Source organism: Gopherus flavomarginatus, chromosome 5, assembly GCF_025201925.1.
Source record: "Gopherus flavomarginatus isolate rGopFla2 chromosome 5, rGopFla2.mat.asm, whole genome shotgun sequence".
Taxonomy (NCBI): domain Eukaryota; kingdom Metazoa; phylum Chordata; order Testudines; family Testudinidae; genus Gopherus; species Gopherus flavomarginatus.
The window spans coordinates 11,433,738-11,452,370 of NC_066621.1; the positions used below are offsets into that span (position 1 = coordinate 11,433,738).

At 43.4% G+C, this 18,633-nt stretch overlaps 1 protein-coding gene across 5 annotated transcripts in view; it reads right to left on the reverse strand.

Moving 5' to 3' along the window:
* Positions 1–43: 43 nt before the first annotated feature.
* TRAF3IP3 (TRAF3 interacting protein 3) overlaps positions 44–18,633 on the reverse strand; it is a 28,284-nt gene continuing 9,694 nt past the window's right edge. For 3 of the 5 annotated variants that reach the window (XM_050957077.1, XM_050957078.1, XM_050957074.1), the window contains exons 2-15: positions 17,282–17,414; positions 16,371–16,428; positions 16,066–16,090; positions 15,494–15,523; positions 15,109–15,204; positions 10,326–10,397; positions 9,768–9,908; positions 8,278–8,415; positions 7,434–7,569; positions 6,335–6,397; positions 4,876–4,935; positions 3,848–3,996; positions 761–874; positions 44–280 (exon numbers count right to left, since the gene is read on the reverse strand). In XM_050957077.1, the coding sequence (XP_050813034.1) occupies positions 197–280; positions 761–874; positions 3,848–3,996; positions 4,876–4,935; positions 6,335–6,397; positions 7,434–7,569; positions 8,278–8,415; positions 9,768–9,908; positions 10,326–10,397; positions 15,109–15,204; positions 15,494–15,523; positions 16,066–16,090; positions 16,371–16,428; positions 17,282–17,399 (1,284 nt within the window). In that variant the 5' untranslated portion in view covers positions 17,400–17,414 and the 3' untranslated portion in view covers positions 44–196. Of the gene's footprint in view, positions 281–760; positions 875–3,847; positions 3,997–4,875; positions 4,936–6,334; positions 6,398–7,433; positions 7,570–8,277; positions 8,416–9,767; positions 9,909–10,325; positions 10,398–15,108; positions 15,205–15,493; positions 15,524–16,065; positions 16,091–16,370; positions 16,429–17,281; positions 17,415–18,633 lie in introns of those variants that run through there. The other 2 variants (XM_050957075.1, XM_050957076.1) reach the window with 2 other exon arrangements.

Below are 18,633 nucleotides of genomic sequence, written 5' to 3' on the forward strand. Positions count from 1 at the left end.
TCTAATGTAACCTTCAATTAAAAATTAAACCAAGCAAGAGGAATGATCTCACCGCATTTATTGGACCAGTGTGAATTTGTTGAGGAGTGAGACCAGCTCAAAAATATCCCCCCAAAAACCCTACAAAATTTTTATACATTACAGTGAAAAAAGTTGAGTCAGTTGCTATGCTGAGGTAATTGAAACTGATGGATTCTCATGGTACAAAATTGGCTAAGAAAGCCGCCATGGCTGCTGCTATCACCACCATTAGGAGAGGGATCCAGTGGCCACATTGTCTCTGAAAGAGAGAATTAAGTGTGTTTAGTGAATCAGTACACAAAAAGGAAAATTTTAATTTAACGTCTGGTGTAAAAACACAGGCGCTATCTTTCCTCCGTTGTCCAGATGACCTCACAAACCTCACCACCTTCTGCTCCAAGTGCAATGTGTTTCTTTGACTTTGCTTTCTCTAACATAAACATGTAGCAATGTGTATTTAAAAGAAAGACAAATCCTATCAAAACAAGACACCCCCATGGATCTGCTGCTCCTGGGGAGAGGAAGGAACCAATGTGATGGATGTGTCGTCATGTTGCTTAATGCACTACTGGAGGGGGCCCAGACGGTACAGTGATGCGTGCAGCACAAGAAACTGAGTAGAACAGAGCTGAGAAACAAATTTCCCCCAAGCCCATCCCCAGCGTGGTGCCTGCAAAGGTATCAAACTGCTCAGGATGTTTGCAGTAGGTAACTGGACACAGTAAAAGTGAACTCCTACTTTGGACTGCTTGCTCTGGAACTGATTGAGCTCGTCTCGACACTGACGTAACTTGGTCATGCAGGAGCGGTACTCGTCGCTCAGGGCCTCCAGCTCAAAGCGGAGATCTGCGCACTGGAAACAAAGCAGAGGAATGTTAGGAAATGGCCCACGTGTACCAAGAATTTGGCTGCTCTCGGTGAAGTTCCCAGGGCAACAGGACTGATGTAGTGGAGAGTGATCTTCCCTCTCACCCCTAGTATTGTGACATCTAGGGCAGGACAGCTGTTTATTGTTAAGAGGAGCCCAGGGGACGCACACACTGCCTCTGCCGTATATTACCCTTCTTGGGGTCTTTAGCCTGTAGTTCTAGTACGTTGGCACCTTTCAGCAGCCCTCAAGTCATGTGGGAAGAAAAAGTAATATTTCCCCCACCAAAACATAACACACTTAATCCCATCCCACTGCCTGTGACAGCAGAAGAGAAAGTCCTCAGGTCTGCAACTGGCTTCATATAGGTAAATGGCTTGCCCCCATGCAGAGTTTCACTAACTGGAAGGTAGGAGCAAAATCAGTAGGACTGAGGGGAGGGAAGGGAGAGGCATCACACAGAAGCAGCCCTTCCCCCCAAAAAACATTTTCCTCTGTGACTTGATTGGTCATTATTAGCTCTCCCCAGAACTTTCACCCTCCCTCCCACCAGCATGCCTTGTGGGAGTGACCTTTTGACATTCTCTAGCTGGGAGAGCAATGCCTAGGGGTACGTCTACACTACAGCATAATTTCGAATTAACTAAAACCGGTTTTATAATACCGATATTATAAAGTCGATTTTATGCGTCCACACTAGCGCACATTAATTCGGTGGTGTGCGTCCATGGTCCTAGGCTAGCGTCGATTTCTGGAGCGGTGCACTGTGGGTAGCTACTGTAAAAGAATGAGGCCAATAATATCGATTTGCATCCACACTAACCCTAAATCGATGTAGTAATATCGATTTTAGCATTACTCCTCTCGTTGGGGAGGAGTACAGAAATCAATTTTAAGAGCCCTTAAAATCGATTTAAAGTGCATTGTAGTGTGGACGGGTATAGCGTTAAATCGATTTAACACTGTTTAAATCGATTTAACTGCGTAGTGTGGACCAGGCCTTTATCATAGAATATCAGGGTTGGAAGGGACCGCAGGAGGTCATCTAGTCTAACCCCCTGCTCAAAGCAGGGCCAATCCCCTGACCCTTTAAATTGGGCAGAATCAAGTAACTGCAGCCCTAAGATGGCTGCTTTGGAAGGGGCTGCTGCTGGCTGCATCTTGCATTCTTCCAGCAGGTGAGTGGCTGTTAGATTTTTCCTTTTTATGTTGGAGAGGGGAAGTTGTACTTTCAGCAGCTCCCCCCAAAGCACCAAGATTCTGGCTATGGCTGGGGGGCACTGTTATTACCTGTGGAGACCTCCTGGTGTTTGTGTGTATTCTGTGTTGGTTGCACTGATGTTTGTGGCAATGCATAGCAGGTCAGGTGTGCCTAGGGCTGGTCAGATAGTTTTGAGGCTGCATTGTATGAGGAGTCAGTGGTCTATGTGATGTGCAACACAAGTTATTCCTGATGGTGCACAGTACTGTTTGTAATGTAGCCCTGTATAAGCTGTTGGCAAAGCAAGAACTTTGTGTGTTCTAGCCAGTTCCTGCTCTCACCTGTTTCCTTTAGATTTAATGGTATTTTGCACTCGCCCTGCCCCCAGCTGATTTAGACCTAATTTGCAGTGGCTGGTGCTTGTAGTCGTTGAAGGAGACAGTGTGGGTTTAGTAAGACACACTGAGCTCCATCTGCCACAGAGAAGGGTAAAAGCCTATTTTATAAATTCCTGTGTATAAGTCCCTTGGTGCCTGGGGATTGTTCTAGGCACTATATTAGATGGTCAATGAAGAAAGAAAAAGCCTCAGCTCTCCCTCCCCACCTAAACAGCTCCTCTGAAGGGGGTGGGGCTGATGAGAACATAAAGAAGTAGGGGAAGAGAGATTAAAGCAGAGCAATTAAATTTCCCAGAGCCACAATTCCCCAGGTCTCACTTTAATTGTCTGACCCTTTACATTCCAAGTGCTGGAGCCACAGGCATGTCTAGGATGAGCAGCGAGTAACTGGAGCTGCCAGGGGCTGAGTGCAGAGGGCAGATTGGCAGAATAGCTCTGTGGTTCTGGGGGAGCCCACTGAGATGATAACTACTGCATGCTGTGAGGGGCAGGTGTGTGCTCCCCATAACAGCAGCTCCCACAGCACTCCCCTAGGGGTATCCAGCATCAGAGGTGCTGCTAACACATGCTTGTGCTTAGGAAGCACTTACTCTAGAATTCTACCTGTCCCCCACCCGGGTGCATACAGGTCCCTTGTACCCTCTCTGCTCCCTGAACCCCAATCAGTCTGCCCTGGTGTCTGCTCCCTGTGGCATTGCTCTGTGCATGTGCTGTCACATTGTGAGCACTTTGCTGGAGAGACTTGTTCTTGTCCAGCACTGCTCCTGCATCCCACAGCTCTCTGTGTGTATTTAATTTTAAAATATGCCTTTGGGTATTTTCTCTTGCTAATTCCCTTTGGTGGACAAAAGCTGTGTTTCTATCATTCACTTCTCTGCTCCAGGAGATAAGTCTCAAAGGAGCTGGCTTGGCGGGTGGGGGGAATTCAATTGTCTGGGAAGATGGGTACCAATGTGTTGTTTTATGATAGCCCTGAGTTGTCTTATGTACAAGATCGACCTCTGCAGTATTTAACTCACATGCCAACGTACATTTCAGCTTGTGTATGTGAAGGTTTTATTCGGGGTATGAAATATTTGTGACTTTAAGGCTATGTAAAGGGCTTGCTTTGATGTTATTGCATGACTATTATTCTACCTGGAAATACTTAGAGGAAACCCAACAGGGGGTTTAGCTGAGGTCAGAATCAAAATGTAGTGACCATGAGTCTCCAGTTACAGAATTAGATGCTATTTGTATGGTTACTCCTAAAAACCATCACACGTCAGTTTTATTTCTGCCTTGGAAGCCTTTAAAAATAGCAATTAATCTCCTAATGAGAACACTGAATCTCATTAACGGATTGTATCACCTTCTCACCTCCTTTTCCTTTGCAATGAGTTGGGCTGTCCTCTTCTGCACCTGGTCCTTCAGATTTTCCTCTCCCTCATCATCAGGATGCTTTAACAAAGCATCTTGTTTTTCTCTGACTGGACTGGGGGGTTGGATCTGCATAGTTAAAACCTGATCTAAAAAAACAGCCAGACTTCCAATCAGAAATGAGTCCAGGCTTTTGGTCAGCCTCTTCATTGTTCTACAACAGGGGTTGGCAGCCTTTCAAAAGTGGTGTGCCAAGTCTTCGTTTATTCACTCTAATTTAAGGTTTTGCATGCCACTCATACATTTTAACATTTTTAGAAGGTCTCTTGCTATAAGTCTATAAAATGCAACTAAACTATTGTTGTATGTAAAGTAAATAAGGTTTTTAAAATGTTTAAGAAGCTTCATTTAAAATTAAATTAAAATGCAGAGCCCTCCTGACTAGTGGGCAGGACCCAGGCAGTGTGAGTGCCACTGAAAATCAGCTCGTGTGCTGTGGGTTTCCTACCCTTGTTCTACAAGTTGATTATCTTTAACTTGTATTCAGGTGCTAAGCATCTGGAAATGAATGCAGGATATGGCTGAGTTGTCTTCGTGCTCGGCTATGAAATATTAGAAATATTTATTTTTAAAACAATTATGAAGTGTTTGACAGTAGTCTGGCAAAGTAAGCTACCTTTGGTGGGGAGGGGTTCAAAACGTTGATGATGGTTTTCTTGGTGTGCAGGGGTAGCTGAAATTGGAGCTGAGCATATCAAGTAAACAATGACTGGCAGGGCCTCTGAAGAAGGAGTGTTGAAATCAAATCAATTTATTGTTTAAGGCATTTGCCATCACAGATACACGTATTTGAATATAGTGAGGCTAAATTTGGTATCCATTAGGAATCATAGCAACCTGTTATGAACAGTACAATTCCTTTATGCTAAACAGATAAACAGATTTCACTCGAAGTTACCGTTTAACCTTTTCATGTGAGATTAGAAGCATAATAGTTGTCTAGAGTCTGAGTTACAAAGTTTGCTGACCTTTTCTGACTACCACCTCTTCCTGAGCCGCCTTCTCCTTGGACTGGTTCTGTAACTGGTCTGCAAATAGAATAAGCCACTATTATCACCCAAACTATGTACACAAGTTGGTTTCATTCTGGGTATTCCCTCTTTCTCTTCTAATCTGCCCCTTCTCCTATCTCAGCCCTCCTTGTTTGTTTTAGTTCACTGTAAACTGGTTCTACTGTGTGGGTGGTTTGACTCGCTTCATTCATACAATTTCTTGGGAAATTCTGCCACCGGTTATACCCAGACTATTCTGCTAAAAGCTCAAGTGTTGTATGGCTATCCCCTAAGACAGAAGAATTAGATCTTCTGTTGCCAATATTGATTTTTATACAAAAATACCCAAACAGATGCTGTGAAGTCTGAACAGATTTACTCTGAAAGGCAAAATCTTATTTGTTTATGATTAATTAATATAGACTCTAGCATGCAGGACTCAATACAAAGTGGTTCTCCATATCCAAGATTTTTAAATGACGTGATTTGGGGCAATCAAGCTGAAAGATCTTAAAGGGAGCAGATTTTCAGGAAGCAGGTGCCAAGCACTGTCTGAAAATCAAACCCCCTTAAGGCATCTCAAGTTGTGCACCCAAAAAGTCAGCCTGTCAGAGTCACTAGTCACTTTTGAAAATCCAGGTCCTTCTATGTTAAACCCTCCATGGTCTTGCTCCAGCCACAGAGCTTGGCTATCTGTGTCTGTCACGCCTCATAGTTCTCCCCTTCTCTCTAGTCCCAGTGTCCTGTTAACAGTAGCCAGATTGTGTTAAAGTGAGAGCCAACTCCTCTGACTCTCCTGTTGTCTGAAACAGCTTCCCTTTTGCCCACCACTGTATCTCCATCTCTTTTCATTGTCAGGTGAAAACAGTCTTCTCTGCCCTCTTCTCTTGTACTTTTTCTCCCTCTGCTAATATTTAAGACAATCTGGGATAAAGTCTGTGTCAAAGACACATTGTAAAATGAGGTTGAGTTGTGCTAATGATCAATGCCAAGCGCTGGTGATGTTCCTAGTGGAGATGAGCGGGGGGGGGGGTGTATTTCACACCCTCCCTCCATCCCTCGCTCCCTCCCTCCAGATCTCTGGATTTTCTGTGTGCAGAATCAATCAGCTGAGACCTTCTGATAACCTGATAACTGTTACAGCCAATCACAGTCACTCTGGGTGATAGGCAAATCTGCTCTTATATAACGAATAGGAAAGACAATCCAGTCAGTCTCTGTGCAGGGGAGTTTATCCATGAATGGAGAAGAACAGATGCAACTGGAGAAGGCTCTTGCATTTCCCTGTAGTGGGCATTTCACAGAGCAGTGGGCCTAACTCTCATCTTATCCATGTAAGCCAGGGTTCATGAGCTCACTAGAGTTACACTGCAACAGCAGCATCAGACCTAATGCATTTAAAAAATGCAGGCCTGTGCCCTGCAGTGCTACTTACTGTGCAAACAAGTGATTGTCACTTCCAGCGCCAGCTTTTGCTTTTGTTCATTTTGCAATTTACCTGAAATTAACAAATTAATTTTTAGTAGTCAGGGATGACAAAAAAATCTCTGAGGAAATCTGTGTAAATGCTGCAGGTTTTCTTCTCCCCAAATCTGTACAACTTCTGTACAGTGGAATGAAAGGTGTTGAGAGCCTTACTGAGCTAATGTTTTCCCTTAAGACTCCAGCGATTTCCTGTTAATCACACATGCCCAGATAAATGCCGTTTAACCAGTGATGGCAGCTCTGGTGCTCTTTACACTCTATTAATAATGCTGTATGTTTTGGTTTTAGTTTATATTATGTTTTGCAAGCCTAATCCATTAGGTAGATGGGGCTGCCATTAGTCATTTATCAGTCATTACTTTTATTTGATATACTTAAAATAGCCACATTAGTAATAACTGAATTTCAGTGCCCCTGTCTGAACTATCAAGTATCAGAGGGGTAGCTGTTTTAGTCTGGATCTGTAAAAAGCAACAGAGTCCTGTGGCACCTTATAGACTAACAGCGTTTGGAGCATAAGCTTTCGTGGGTGAATACCCACTTCGACAGACGCATGATACTGCTTGTCTGAACTGCCACTTGTCAATATGATTAGCATTTATTTATGGCCTCATAATGCCCAGCACTGTTCCCATGCAGCTCAAATGTTAAAGAATTTGTCAACAACCATATGAAACAACCATAGGGAAATTGAGGCATAAAGATGCAGTGACTTGCTGTAGACTAGAGCACACAGAGAATCTGTGACAGAGTTGGGGATTCAACCGAGATCTCTTGGCTCCCAGCCCACCCTTTCTTTTGGGAAACTCACTTGACCTCCTCATAGCTCAGTCATGCTAGGTGGAGAAAATTGGATTAAACTTAATCTAGGATCCCTTTTGGAAACCAGAGTCTGCTTCCAAGCTGAGATGTTCAAAATGCTTAAAAGAAGGTATTTTTTTATGTCGAGCTTTAGCAACTGGGATTCTTAAAGTATTTCCTGAAGGTAACTTGTCAGGGAGAAACCTCTGCCATTACTGATCCTGCTCTTCCCTTTGCAAAGTCGGTACCTTCCATTGCACTGACGTGCTCCATTCTGAGCTGGTTGTCTGCTTGTAGAGCCTCGATTCTCGAATAGAGATCTTCACGCTCACTCTCCAAGTTACGCAGGGTCTGGTAGAGCTGATCATTCTGGGTGTCTGCCCACTATATTCAAGAAAGAACCTCAGCATCAGGGCATTGGTTGGTAAAGAAGTTATACTTAACAATTCAAAGAAAACACAATGTGGGCCTGGTTGTCAGAAGTCAAAGTGAGCTGAGTGCTCAAAATCTCTGAAAATCTGGTCCTGTCTGACTTGTAAATAACACAGTATTGTTTAACCAAAAAACGAAAGGCTTTGTTTTCAAATTAGCCTCAATCTCTGGCCTGCATAGGTGTATGCCAAAGTTTCTGCACACCTAGAAACATGTATTTCATTGTGTAATTGATTCCATTGCTACAGGACCCACTTGGCCTATAATTGCAATCCAGCCTCTTCTGAAGTGGAATATGGTGGCTATTTAACAGTAAATAGAAATGCCACACAAAAGAACACAGTGTGAAACTCAGTCTCAAGGGGAATTCAGTTACCTGAACTAGATGGCTGGGACATCAGGGTTAAAGTCATATGGCGCACATGACATTACATAGAGAGATTTAATGAGTATATAGACTTTTAAAACAAAGTTCCAGCCTGGGGAAAATCTTATAATCACCTAAATACTGTGATTTAGAAGAGGATATAGATAAAACCTTTGCCATGGTGGAGTTGTGTTTGAATTTAACCCGTTCATGGTCAGACATCCGTGGTCTCTGACAACCTGAGCAGAGCGGCAGAGGCAACAAGACAACCATATGGTAGAGAATGAACTTACTTGCAGTTGGTTCTGCAAAACATGGAGTTTGTTCTCCAGTTCAGTGTGCTTAGTGACTGTCTCACTCCACTCTGTTTTTAATGTGTCATAGTGTTCTTTCCAGAGAGCACAGTCATCTTCTGTGACTGCCAGGGTCCTCTGAAGAACAAAACAACATCCAGGACGCACCGTTGTTAGCTTAGGACTGATCTACACACAACGTTGTTGCACTGTGTGATTTTATACTGGTTTAGTTAAACTGGTACAGCTCTTGTATCTGTTTAATGCCGGCTTTTATCTTGCACCTATACGTTTACAGGCACAAGCTCAACTGATAGAACTAGCAATGAACTCAACCTGGTGCCCCTCCTTTAAATATTCCCCATTCCCCTCATTGAAATGAATACAGCGCAGCAAAATCCAAGCGTGCGCACACATGAATGTGTAGGGTTTTCTCTTTCAAGGTTGTATGCTGACAGCACTGTAACACCTCTGGGAAATGCAAGGGGAAAGGAGGTTCTGGGCATTTGTAATATAACATGATTGCATTGCCCTGTTTCTGTGTAGTGAAGTAGCACAGAGATGCATTAGAATACGGTGCCACTTGATGGGGGGGAGAGAAACAAGCAGGAGCTTTTCATTCTGGAAGTTAAAGGTACATATATGACAGTATATACAAGAGGAATGTTTAGTATAACTGCCGTGAGTTTGACATAGGGGATTACCTGAACTCTTGTGTGTTTCTGTAGATTTAAAACAGATTATTTCTGTGCTGCTTTGTCATAGTGTTTTGTTTTCCAGTGTTGAAAATGCTACTTTGTTCACTGGCCCAGTGGACAAATGTGGCACAGGAGGACTCTGTGACATTATTTGTTAGGTATCGGAGGGGTAGCTGTGTTAGTCTGGATCTGTAAAAGCAGCAGAGTGTCCTGTGGCACCTTATAGACTAACAGACACATTGGAGCATGAGCTTTCATGGGTGAATACCCACTTCATTGAATGCATGCATTATTTGTTAGGATTTTGGTCTAAAAAAAGCCACACCAAAGGGCACTCGGCCAGAGCTCTGGACGTATGTTTAAAAAACACAGCAACATCGAGGTTACAAACCATGAAGCTGCCCAAAGCAGCAGCATTTCTCCTTTCCACCATGTTATTTAATCACCCATCATTTGGCTCAGACAACTGAAATATGCCTACACACACGCACCCAAACTTATTATGAGGCATTGCACTGTTAAGTATGGGGCTGGAGGGTAGGGGGCAGAGGGGAAGGACAACCATTTTTGCCTTTGTTCAGTAGTTAAAATATATTATTTTGCACAGTTGTTGAAGATGGTAAAAGGGACAATCCTCTTCTCACTAAAGCCCAGGGATTTTCCAGTGATTTCACTGGGAGCAGGATTGGGCCCAATGTTATTGAACTGGCTGTGTGATTATATTTTTCAGCAGCCTGAAAACGGGCCCATCCATCTAGCTAGGACATCTGTTGTGGGATTCATTTTCCTCACCTGAGTATTCTGTAGCTGCTGTTGTGCTTGGAGTTTCTCCTCCAGCAGCTTCTGCAGAGCTTCTCTTGCTTTCTGCTCGTAGGTCTGCTTTTGGTCCTCCATCTCCATCAGAATCCTCTTCACACTGTCCTTTGAGTAATTCTTTAAAGGGACAATTGAATTGACAGTTGATTAAATATGATCAATGGACTCTTAACCCACTGGTGAGAGACAAGCCTAGAAATTCAAAAAGATCCACCAGAATCCAATTCAGGATTGCTCTCTCTCTAATACATTCTCCACAACTTTGTCCTGATTCAGTTTTAAATGTCTCAAACACCACTACCTTTGATGGGGTACTGCCCAGTCTCAGTGATCTCACTGGATCTGAGTATTAGCACGTACATGGATAAATGCAACAAGCTGCAGCAAACAATGTAACAGTTTTTTCACCCTATTTAATACAAGCCTTCTGGAAAGTAAGACCTGATCTAATTACATTGTTCTTTGTTTTTACTTGGATGCAATTTTTTCTATCTGTTCTCTTTGCTTTTTTTAAAAAAAAGTGTCATACGTTACCTGGGCACAGGTGTGAAGCTGATTTTCAAGGGCCCTCAGTTTACCCTTTAGTTTGTGTTCATTCAGCTGACCCTGGAAGAAACAATTGAGGCAAGGTCTGGAATACTGAATTACACAACCACCTCTGCAGATTTCTAAGTGAATCCATCATACTTTGGCTCACTCATGTTTCTGATTTTTCTTTTGCTCCTAGTATCATAACAAGGTTGGCCAAATTATTTTCAAAGTCAAAGTTTAGAATAACTTTCAAAATTTCGAAAATAAGCGGGGAAAAATTTAGAATTTCAAAGTTTTGAAAAAAGGAAAAAAAAGGAAACACTTGCAGTTCCTCTTCCCTCCCCATTTTTTCCTAGCCAGCTCTATCAATTATAGGAACGCAGGAGCTCTCAGAAAAGTTAAAGGTGCAAAGGAGTCACATGGTTGCTCTGGATGAATCTGTACTGAGAACAGAACTGCTCCGAAGCCAGCCCACACAGCCTTGTTTTCTGCTTCACGGTTCAATCTTGCAACAAAATTTTGGCTTACGGCTCCAGCTGGTGGCAGCATCTTGTCTCAGCAGCTTCCATAGAAAACAGATTGGGTTTGTACTACAAGGAGCTTTGTTGAGGGTGGAGAGAGGAATGGGGAAACTGAGTCATATTTTTTTTCCAATGTTGATCAGGTTTTGCAGTTGGATTTGTAAAATGCAAGGTGTATGCAAATCCAGGCAAGGCTTCTAGCGAAGTGCTTGCCTAGACTCTCGTCTTCTACCTCTGATCTGAAGGATGTCAACACCCCTGCCGCTCACTGTTGTGTGAAGCCACGCTTAACATCCACTGGGTTATTATTTAATATTATATCATGGTAGCATCCAGAGGTCCCAAGTAAAATCCGAGCCCTGGCAGGCCGGGCACTCTGTCAACACAGAGATGTTTGCGCATCCCAGCCCCAAAAGTGTAAAGTCCAATAAATCCAGCTGTCAGTTCCCATAACAAACTAGAGACCAATTGTAAAAAACAAATAAAATAAAATAAAAAGAAGGGGGTGGAATTTTGAGAGATGTTTTTAGATGCAAGCAACCAGAAGAGACTTCATGCCAGATTCTACTGATAGTCTTTTTAAGCCTGTGGAAAGTGGATGTAAAGCACTGCCAAGTCAGAGTGGTTGCATTTCTCACCCACTCTATATATATGAGTAAGAGAGCACAGAGGGCCAGATGGGAGAATCAGACTTTGTCTATACTTGACAGGGTTTGCTGGTACTAGTAGATTTATACCAGCAAACTCCCTCCTCCCCCCAAATGGAGATGCAGCTTTCATCCACAGGAGCCCTTTGGTCCCCGTAACTTAGACCATTTCCCTGAATGGAGTAAGCTCTACTCTGCAAAAGGAGTCTTTCGCCAGAATAACTGTGTCTACACTGGGCTTTTGCCAGCACAGCTATGATGGTTACGTGTGGGGGGAAAAAACCCACCCCTGACCAACATACCCATGGTGGCGAAACTTAAAACTGTTGACAAGGCTCAGGTTGTATTTACCAGCCCAGAAGGGATTGCTAAGAAGACACCACAAATGCCCCTCTTAGCTGTTCATTCTCACAGTTACATTAGGGTTGTTCCTCAGGTCTGAGTTCTCTTAAGATGGCAGCTCACACTTCTCGCAGATCCCTGCCTCAACAGCCTGAAGGTGGCACAGAAGGGAGCTCAGAGTTAGTCGGAGGCCCAGTGTTTGCAAAAGTGGCTGCTGACTTTGGATGCCTCAATCCTTGGGTACCCCTCGGGCCTGATTTTCAGAGACTGGATGACCTCAATTCTATGTGGAGTGAATAGAAGCGCCGGATGCTTGGTACTCTGGATCTCAGGTTGGGCTCCCCAAAATTGGGACATCTATGGTCAGTCACCACTCCAAAATACCTGGCTGCAAAATCCTCCCTCTGCTGCATCCCTGTTCAGCTGTCAGCGAATCACAGCATGTTTTCTGTGGTGTCCTGGCTAGCCAATGATTGGTAGACTGTATCTAATGTTCCCTCCCTCTTTGCTTTTTTTAAACCTGTCATTTTAAATTCCTGGTTTAAAGAAGCAATTTTAAGCATTGTTTTTGGACTGCATTCCCTTTGTTCAAACACCATGCCCATGCCAAATAAAATGGAGAAAAGTGAACCCTGAAAGTGGCAGCGAGTGGGTGGAAAGAGTCTTTAAACTATGCAGAAAATTTCCCAAATTTCCCAAGGTCAGACAGCATTTTGGGGGATGGGAAAAAATATATTCCAGTGGTGTTTTTACACTTCAAAAGACAAGTCTAAAAAAATCAGCACTAGTTACCGTAACAATATGAAACTTAGCTAACTCCTTTCGTCTGAAGGTCTCAAAGTGTTTTACAAACAGTAATTAAGCTTTACAACAGCCCGGTTGTTATCCTGCTGCTTGCACATGAGGAAACGGAGACACAGATCGGTTATGTGGGTTGCTGAAGGTGGTGGCAGAGCTAGGAATAAAACCCAGAGGAAATGGAACCCTACAGTCCTGAATGTAGCCCCTTGGCCCAACTGTTAGATATATTCCTGTTGTACTGATGAACACATTCATTATATTGGTCTAGATGCACCCACAAATATTAAGTAGGATCTGACAGGAATTCTCAGTGTAATTATGACCAGACCATTGTTGTATAGCATGATCACATTTTTCTTTTCCCTTCAGACTTTCCATTATAGGAGCTACTGGTTCTAAAATGCTGCCTCAAGGTTTGGTGCCTCAGATAGTTATGGACATGGCAACTGTCACCTAATATGCTATACAGAGATTTCCAGATGGGACCTCTAAGAGTCTGGCAACTTCATTTGCCAGCCATGGTCTTGCAGAAGCCTCTCTGAGCGTTTTTCCCCCTGGCCTATTCTTTTCATCCTATGTGCTAAATTATTCCCAGAGGACCAATTTCTAAATATCATTTACTTTGTTTGCTCTGTTGGCTACACCACCAGCAACAAATACATTTTGATTGTCTCATGACAGGCTAAAGCAGAGGGAGCAGAGAAATCTATTTTCTATAGCAAAGACATTAAGAAGCAAAGTGCACCCACCTGTTTCTAATCTGAGGTTTCATGGCTACTTCCTGCCAGCGTGTGTGTCAGTGTGTTTTTTCCTGCTAGTATTATATTTGTCAGAAGCATTTTACGGAGGAAGTCTCAAACCGCAGTACATCTTAACACATTTTTTGCTCCATCTCACCCAATCACTTGGCTCCTCTGCTCTGACAGAACTATGTCAGATCTTTTTTTTTTCAGTCTAGTTCCAAATTAATGTTTTTTAACAGCAAATATTTTGCAGTGCAACTTGATTTTAAATTTCTATTTTAAAATTTGCTTCATGACTTAGTCCATAATGGCTTACACTTTTCAGAAGTAGTTGCTTAATGTCACCTCCAGGCTGCTGGTTAAAAAATCTACTCTGGGTCAGCTGAAGTCAGAAATTGTTACCATCCGCTACCTGTTTGATGAGCCACGGCAACTAGATATGGCGGGATGGAGGCCCTAATTCAGCAGAACACTTAAGGGTGTGTTTAAGTGTTTTGCTGATTCAGGGCCCCGGGCCTGTGCTTCGTGAAGAGTGTCCATATAACACAAACTGCTGCCGCAGCTGGCTCTACGTCATCTCCTGTTTGCTTGTCTCAACAGAGCAGCAAAGAAGTGAACAGACTTTAACTTGAAGGGGCTCCCTCCAACATATATCAAGAATGGATTGAGATACAGTGCATGGGAGAAGCTTGCTCTGCTGCTCTCTCTATTGTATCTGTTTTGGTGGATAAATAGATATATTCAGCCTCCAGGATTGTGTCTAGCACCTTCATCAGAATGAAATTCTTTCCCATACGCTGGCGGTTTAAACTGAGACGCCTGCTCCGTTCGGTTCTGGATTCATTCTTGGCACTGTTATTTAGCAACTCATCTTGACAGCTTTTGGCAGGAGAACACACAGAAACAAGCTGTTGCAGAGCTTACGGAGGCTATCCCTCTTGTTAAAATCCCTCTTTCCCCCTTTGTTTCAATACACAAAATGGGGTGGTTGTTTTTTTTTTTTTTTTTTAAAAGTCAGTGTTTTCTCAATTGAAAAATGGTGCTTCAATCTAAATGAAAAATGATGTGAAAAAATTCATTTTGGCTCAAATCTTTTGGTCTCCCCTTCCCCCTCAAAAAAATTGAAACAAAAGTTTGTTTCAAAGTGAAAACTTTTTTCAGGGTGGCAATTAAGATTTTTTTATGATCTCTTCTCCCCCTCCCCCCCTCCCCCGATCTTAGACTTTTTTCCTACTGGAAAAGGAGGAGAAACATGAGTGACAGAAAATGGGGAAAAATCCTCAAAACTTTTTAAAAAAGAAACACAACGAGAAACATTTTTAGTTCAAAACTTAATGAAAACTTACGTTTCATCCCAACATTTTTTGTTCAAAAAAAGCATTAAAAAAAAGGAGTGAAAATTTCAAACAAGAAGAAAGTTTTCATAACAATGGAGAGTTGTTTTTCAGTTGGCCCTAAAATGAAACAATTTTGTGAGGAAGGACAATGATATTCACAAGTTAAATAGTTCTGAGTTCAGTCATGTCCCCTTGCAGACACAGCTCAGCTTCAGAGCTATACCATTTTCTCCTTTAGGAGAGAAGGATAATCCAAAAATTAGAAAACCAGAAACAGAACTGGAATTCAGCTGGCAGAAATAAGCAAGACCTGATGGAGTTTTCCCCCTTGCACGCATGGGACTCTGCCCTGGCAGATCCTGGCATAATCTGTACGCAGCATAGCCATTTGGTACCTTCCAAGATTTTTCTGATGCTTGCAGCAATGTCGATAAAAGCTCCTGTAAAATCACCATCTTCTGCTTCAGCAGCAGCTCTCGATGTAACGCCTCCTGTAGGCAAAATGAGAAAGCTAGGCTAATATAGGTGCTCTGAATGTGTCTCACTGACCCTAGTTCATCTGGACATCCAGGGGTGACCTGTTTCCCCTCTAGGACTCATTAGAGCTATTTTCACTCCTCACTGTGTTTTGGGAACCTATTCCCTGGGCTTCAGTAGCTGCTCCTTTTGTTTTTCTGGCCACCTTAAAACTAAGTGCATGATACCAGTTTAGTAAAAGCTACATCCTCACACGCACCTTCCACCCATTTCTAGAACCATATTTATCATTTTTGTGCTTACCTTGAGGTAGTTGGAAAGTTGAATGATTTCCTAAAAGTGAAAGAGAAGTGTAGTAAAATCCAAATTCAGTTGGTGCAAACCTTCTATTTGATTATATTTTTAAATCAATCACTTAGTCCATAAGTGAAAAGATTTCGCCAGAGACTGCAATCAGTGGTATGAGTTCTAACAAGAATTAAATGGGAACCCTAAATTATCACATTCCCTGGGCAATGGTAATAAGCTGTACAGACCTTTACTGTGCTTAGGCTTGTGCAATAATATAGCTGTTCTGTCATTCATTGGCTCAACCCAAAGTAGGTATTTTACTGCAATCAGTGCTTTCCCTGGAACAAGACTCTCTCTGTCTACTGCATTAGATGTACTGTCATAGATCTTCCTGTCAGTAAATTAGTTTCCAGCAATCTCTGTCATCTACATTCCAATAAGAAATAATCAGGAGCAAATCCTGCTTTCGTTGACACTGTTCAAACCCTGGAAGTGCAGAATTTGGCCCATTAACGTTAATGTTTCTTAGGACCACAGGATTCTCGTAGGCATTTCCGTACAGTTTATTCATACATTTTGCTTACCTTATCTAGCACTGCTATGCCACAGCTAAAATAAAAAAAAGACAAGGATTTTCTTAAGATGGACGTGATACAGATTTATGAAAAAGATCACAAGAATGGGTGCGCTGAAAATACTTGCTAGGAAGAGGAGCAATCATATGACGATTCATAGAACAATAAATAATGCCAATAAAAATAATTATTTTCACTCGTATAGCACCTTGCATCTAAGTACGTCAAAGTGCCTTTTCAGGAATCCGTGAATCCCCAGCCCCGCAGAAGCAGGAAAAATGTGCTCCTAATAGAATAGATGACAAAATACTTACTCTGTTTGTTGGCTTGAATTTTTCTTTATTGCACTAGAATCTGTTAATGTTTGAGTGCCTGTTAAGATAAAATTGAGAGGGTGGGCTACTGGTTCCTAAATTGTCAGCAGATAGCTAGTATAAAACCCCTCATTCACAGCTGCGCCTTTCATTCTGAAGGCTAATAAAGTACTTTACCAACTATATATAGGGATTATTTCAGCCATTACAGAAATGTAGCCATTTCTGGGATGACACATGGCAGTTTAAACTGCACACGGCAGCATAACACAACAATTTAGAGCGGGAGTATGCAGCTGAAAATGCAAGTGGAATTTAAGTAATTTACCTAAGCTAAAATTTGGCCAAGCTACTGTCAAACACGTCTATTTCTGAGAAAAGCACAATGGAGATTTTAATGATCGTAAGTGTTCAGAGCCTCCATTTTACGTCTGTATGCAATGATGGCTCCCTCTACAGCACAGTACCATTTTGCAGCAGGCTGGGGCACCGAGGTCATTACTGACTCAGCACAAAGAATAGCACCTGGTGAATCAACATATTCTTATCATGCAGGGTTTGGAAAGGGAAAAATGTCAGATTTGGCTGATACAGAACATCCTCCTTAAACACTGGAACAGGAACTCTTGGCATGTGTTAGTATTGTGTCTGATCCTGCTCCCATGCAATTCAAAGGCAAAACACCCATTGATTTTCAGAGGTGCAGGTTCCAGCACATTGTGATTTGGCACCTGAGGGGATTCTTTATCAATACAGATCCACTTTCTCTGCCTGCTTTGGGAATCCAAACCAAAATAATCCAGGTGATTCCCTTGAACCTCAGAGGTTTAAATAAAATGCAGCCCCAGATCCCAGTAAGCTTGAGTTCCCTTTTGCAAAACCTAAGCCTCATTTAGCCAGTCTTCTTGTACCTCGGCTAAGCTTGGAGATGTCTTTGGGGAGGATGTTTTGTGATGAAATGCCACAGGAGTGCCAGTTCTGCATGCGAGGATCATTGAGGCTGTGCTGGGGATGTTTGTGAAGGACCATGGAGGTTCTGTAGTTCTGAAATGAAATGAGAGTTGAATTTTTATAATGGCCTATTAAAAATAAGGAGAGAGAAGGGGAAGCAACTAACCAAGTGGCATGGTGTCACTTTGAATTGTATAGATCAGGGGTAGGTAACCTATGGCACCAGGGCCAGTGCAACCTATTAGGTGACCTAGGTGGTCGCCTAGGGCGCTAGGATTTGGGAGGCGGCATTTTCTTTGGTGGCGACTGTGGCGGCTGGATCTTCGGCTGCCCCGGTCATCGCCGGCATTTAAGTGGAGGGAGCTGGGGCAAGGGGGTGCGGGGAGGGCCGCCTGCAGCAAGTAAGGGGGGTGGGTGGCACAAAGGGGAACTCCCCGCCCCAGCTTACCCCTGCCCCGCCTCCACCCTAAGCACGCCGTCGCTGCTTCACTTGTCCCGCCTCCCAGCCTTGTGGCGCCAATCAGCTTAGGTGCTGCAAACCTGGGAGGTGGGAGAAGTGAAGCAGCCACTTCGTGCTCAGGGAGGAGGCGGAGCAGGGGTGAGCTGGGGTGGGCAGCTGCCGCACGGCTCCCCAGGCCGAGGGGGGGGAGCTGCTATGGCGGGGTGGAGGGTGCCTCAGGGTGGAGGGGGGGTGGGGAGCTGCCACAGGTGGGGCGCCTCGGGGTGAGAGTGGTGGGGAGCTGCTGCGGGGAGTGCCTCAGGGTGGGGGGACGGGGAAGGGCGCAAAGTGGAAGTTTCGCCTAGGGCGCGAAACATCCTTGCACCTGCTCTGTATGGCACACGTGCCAAAGGCGGCACATGAGCTGGTTTTCAGTGGCACTCACACTGCCCAGGTCCTGGCCATGGTCCAGGGGGCTCTGCATTTTAATTTTAAATGAAGCTTTTTAAACATTTTAAAAACCTTATTTACTTTACATACAACACTAGTTTAGTTATATATTATAAATTTATAGAAAGAGACCTTCTAAAAATGTTAAAATGTATTACTGGCACACGAAACCTTAAATTAGAGAGAATAAATGAAGACTCAGCACGGCACTTCTGAAAGGTTGCCGACCCCTGGTATAGACTGTGCAACTGACCTGGGGAATAACATGGGTGCAGACTGAAGGATACAGTGATTTTTGGGTTTGAGGCCTAATTTTTCAGAAGGTGCTGAGCACCCTCAACTCCCACTGGAGTCAGTGCAAGGTGAAGCCACTCAGCAACACTGATGGGGCAGTGGGGGAACCTGCTAACTGCTGGTAGACTG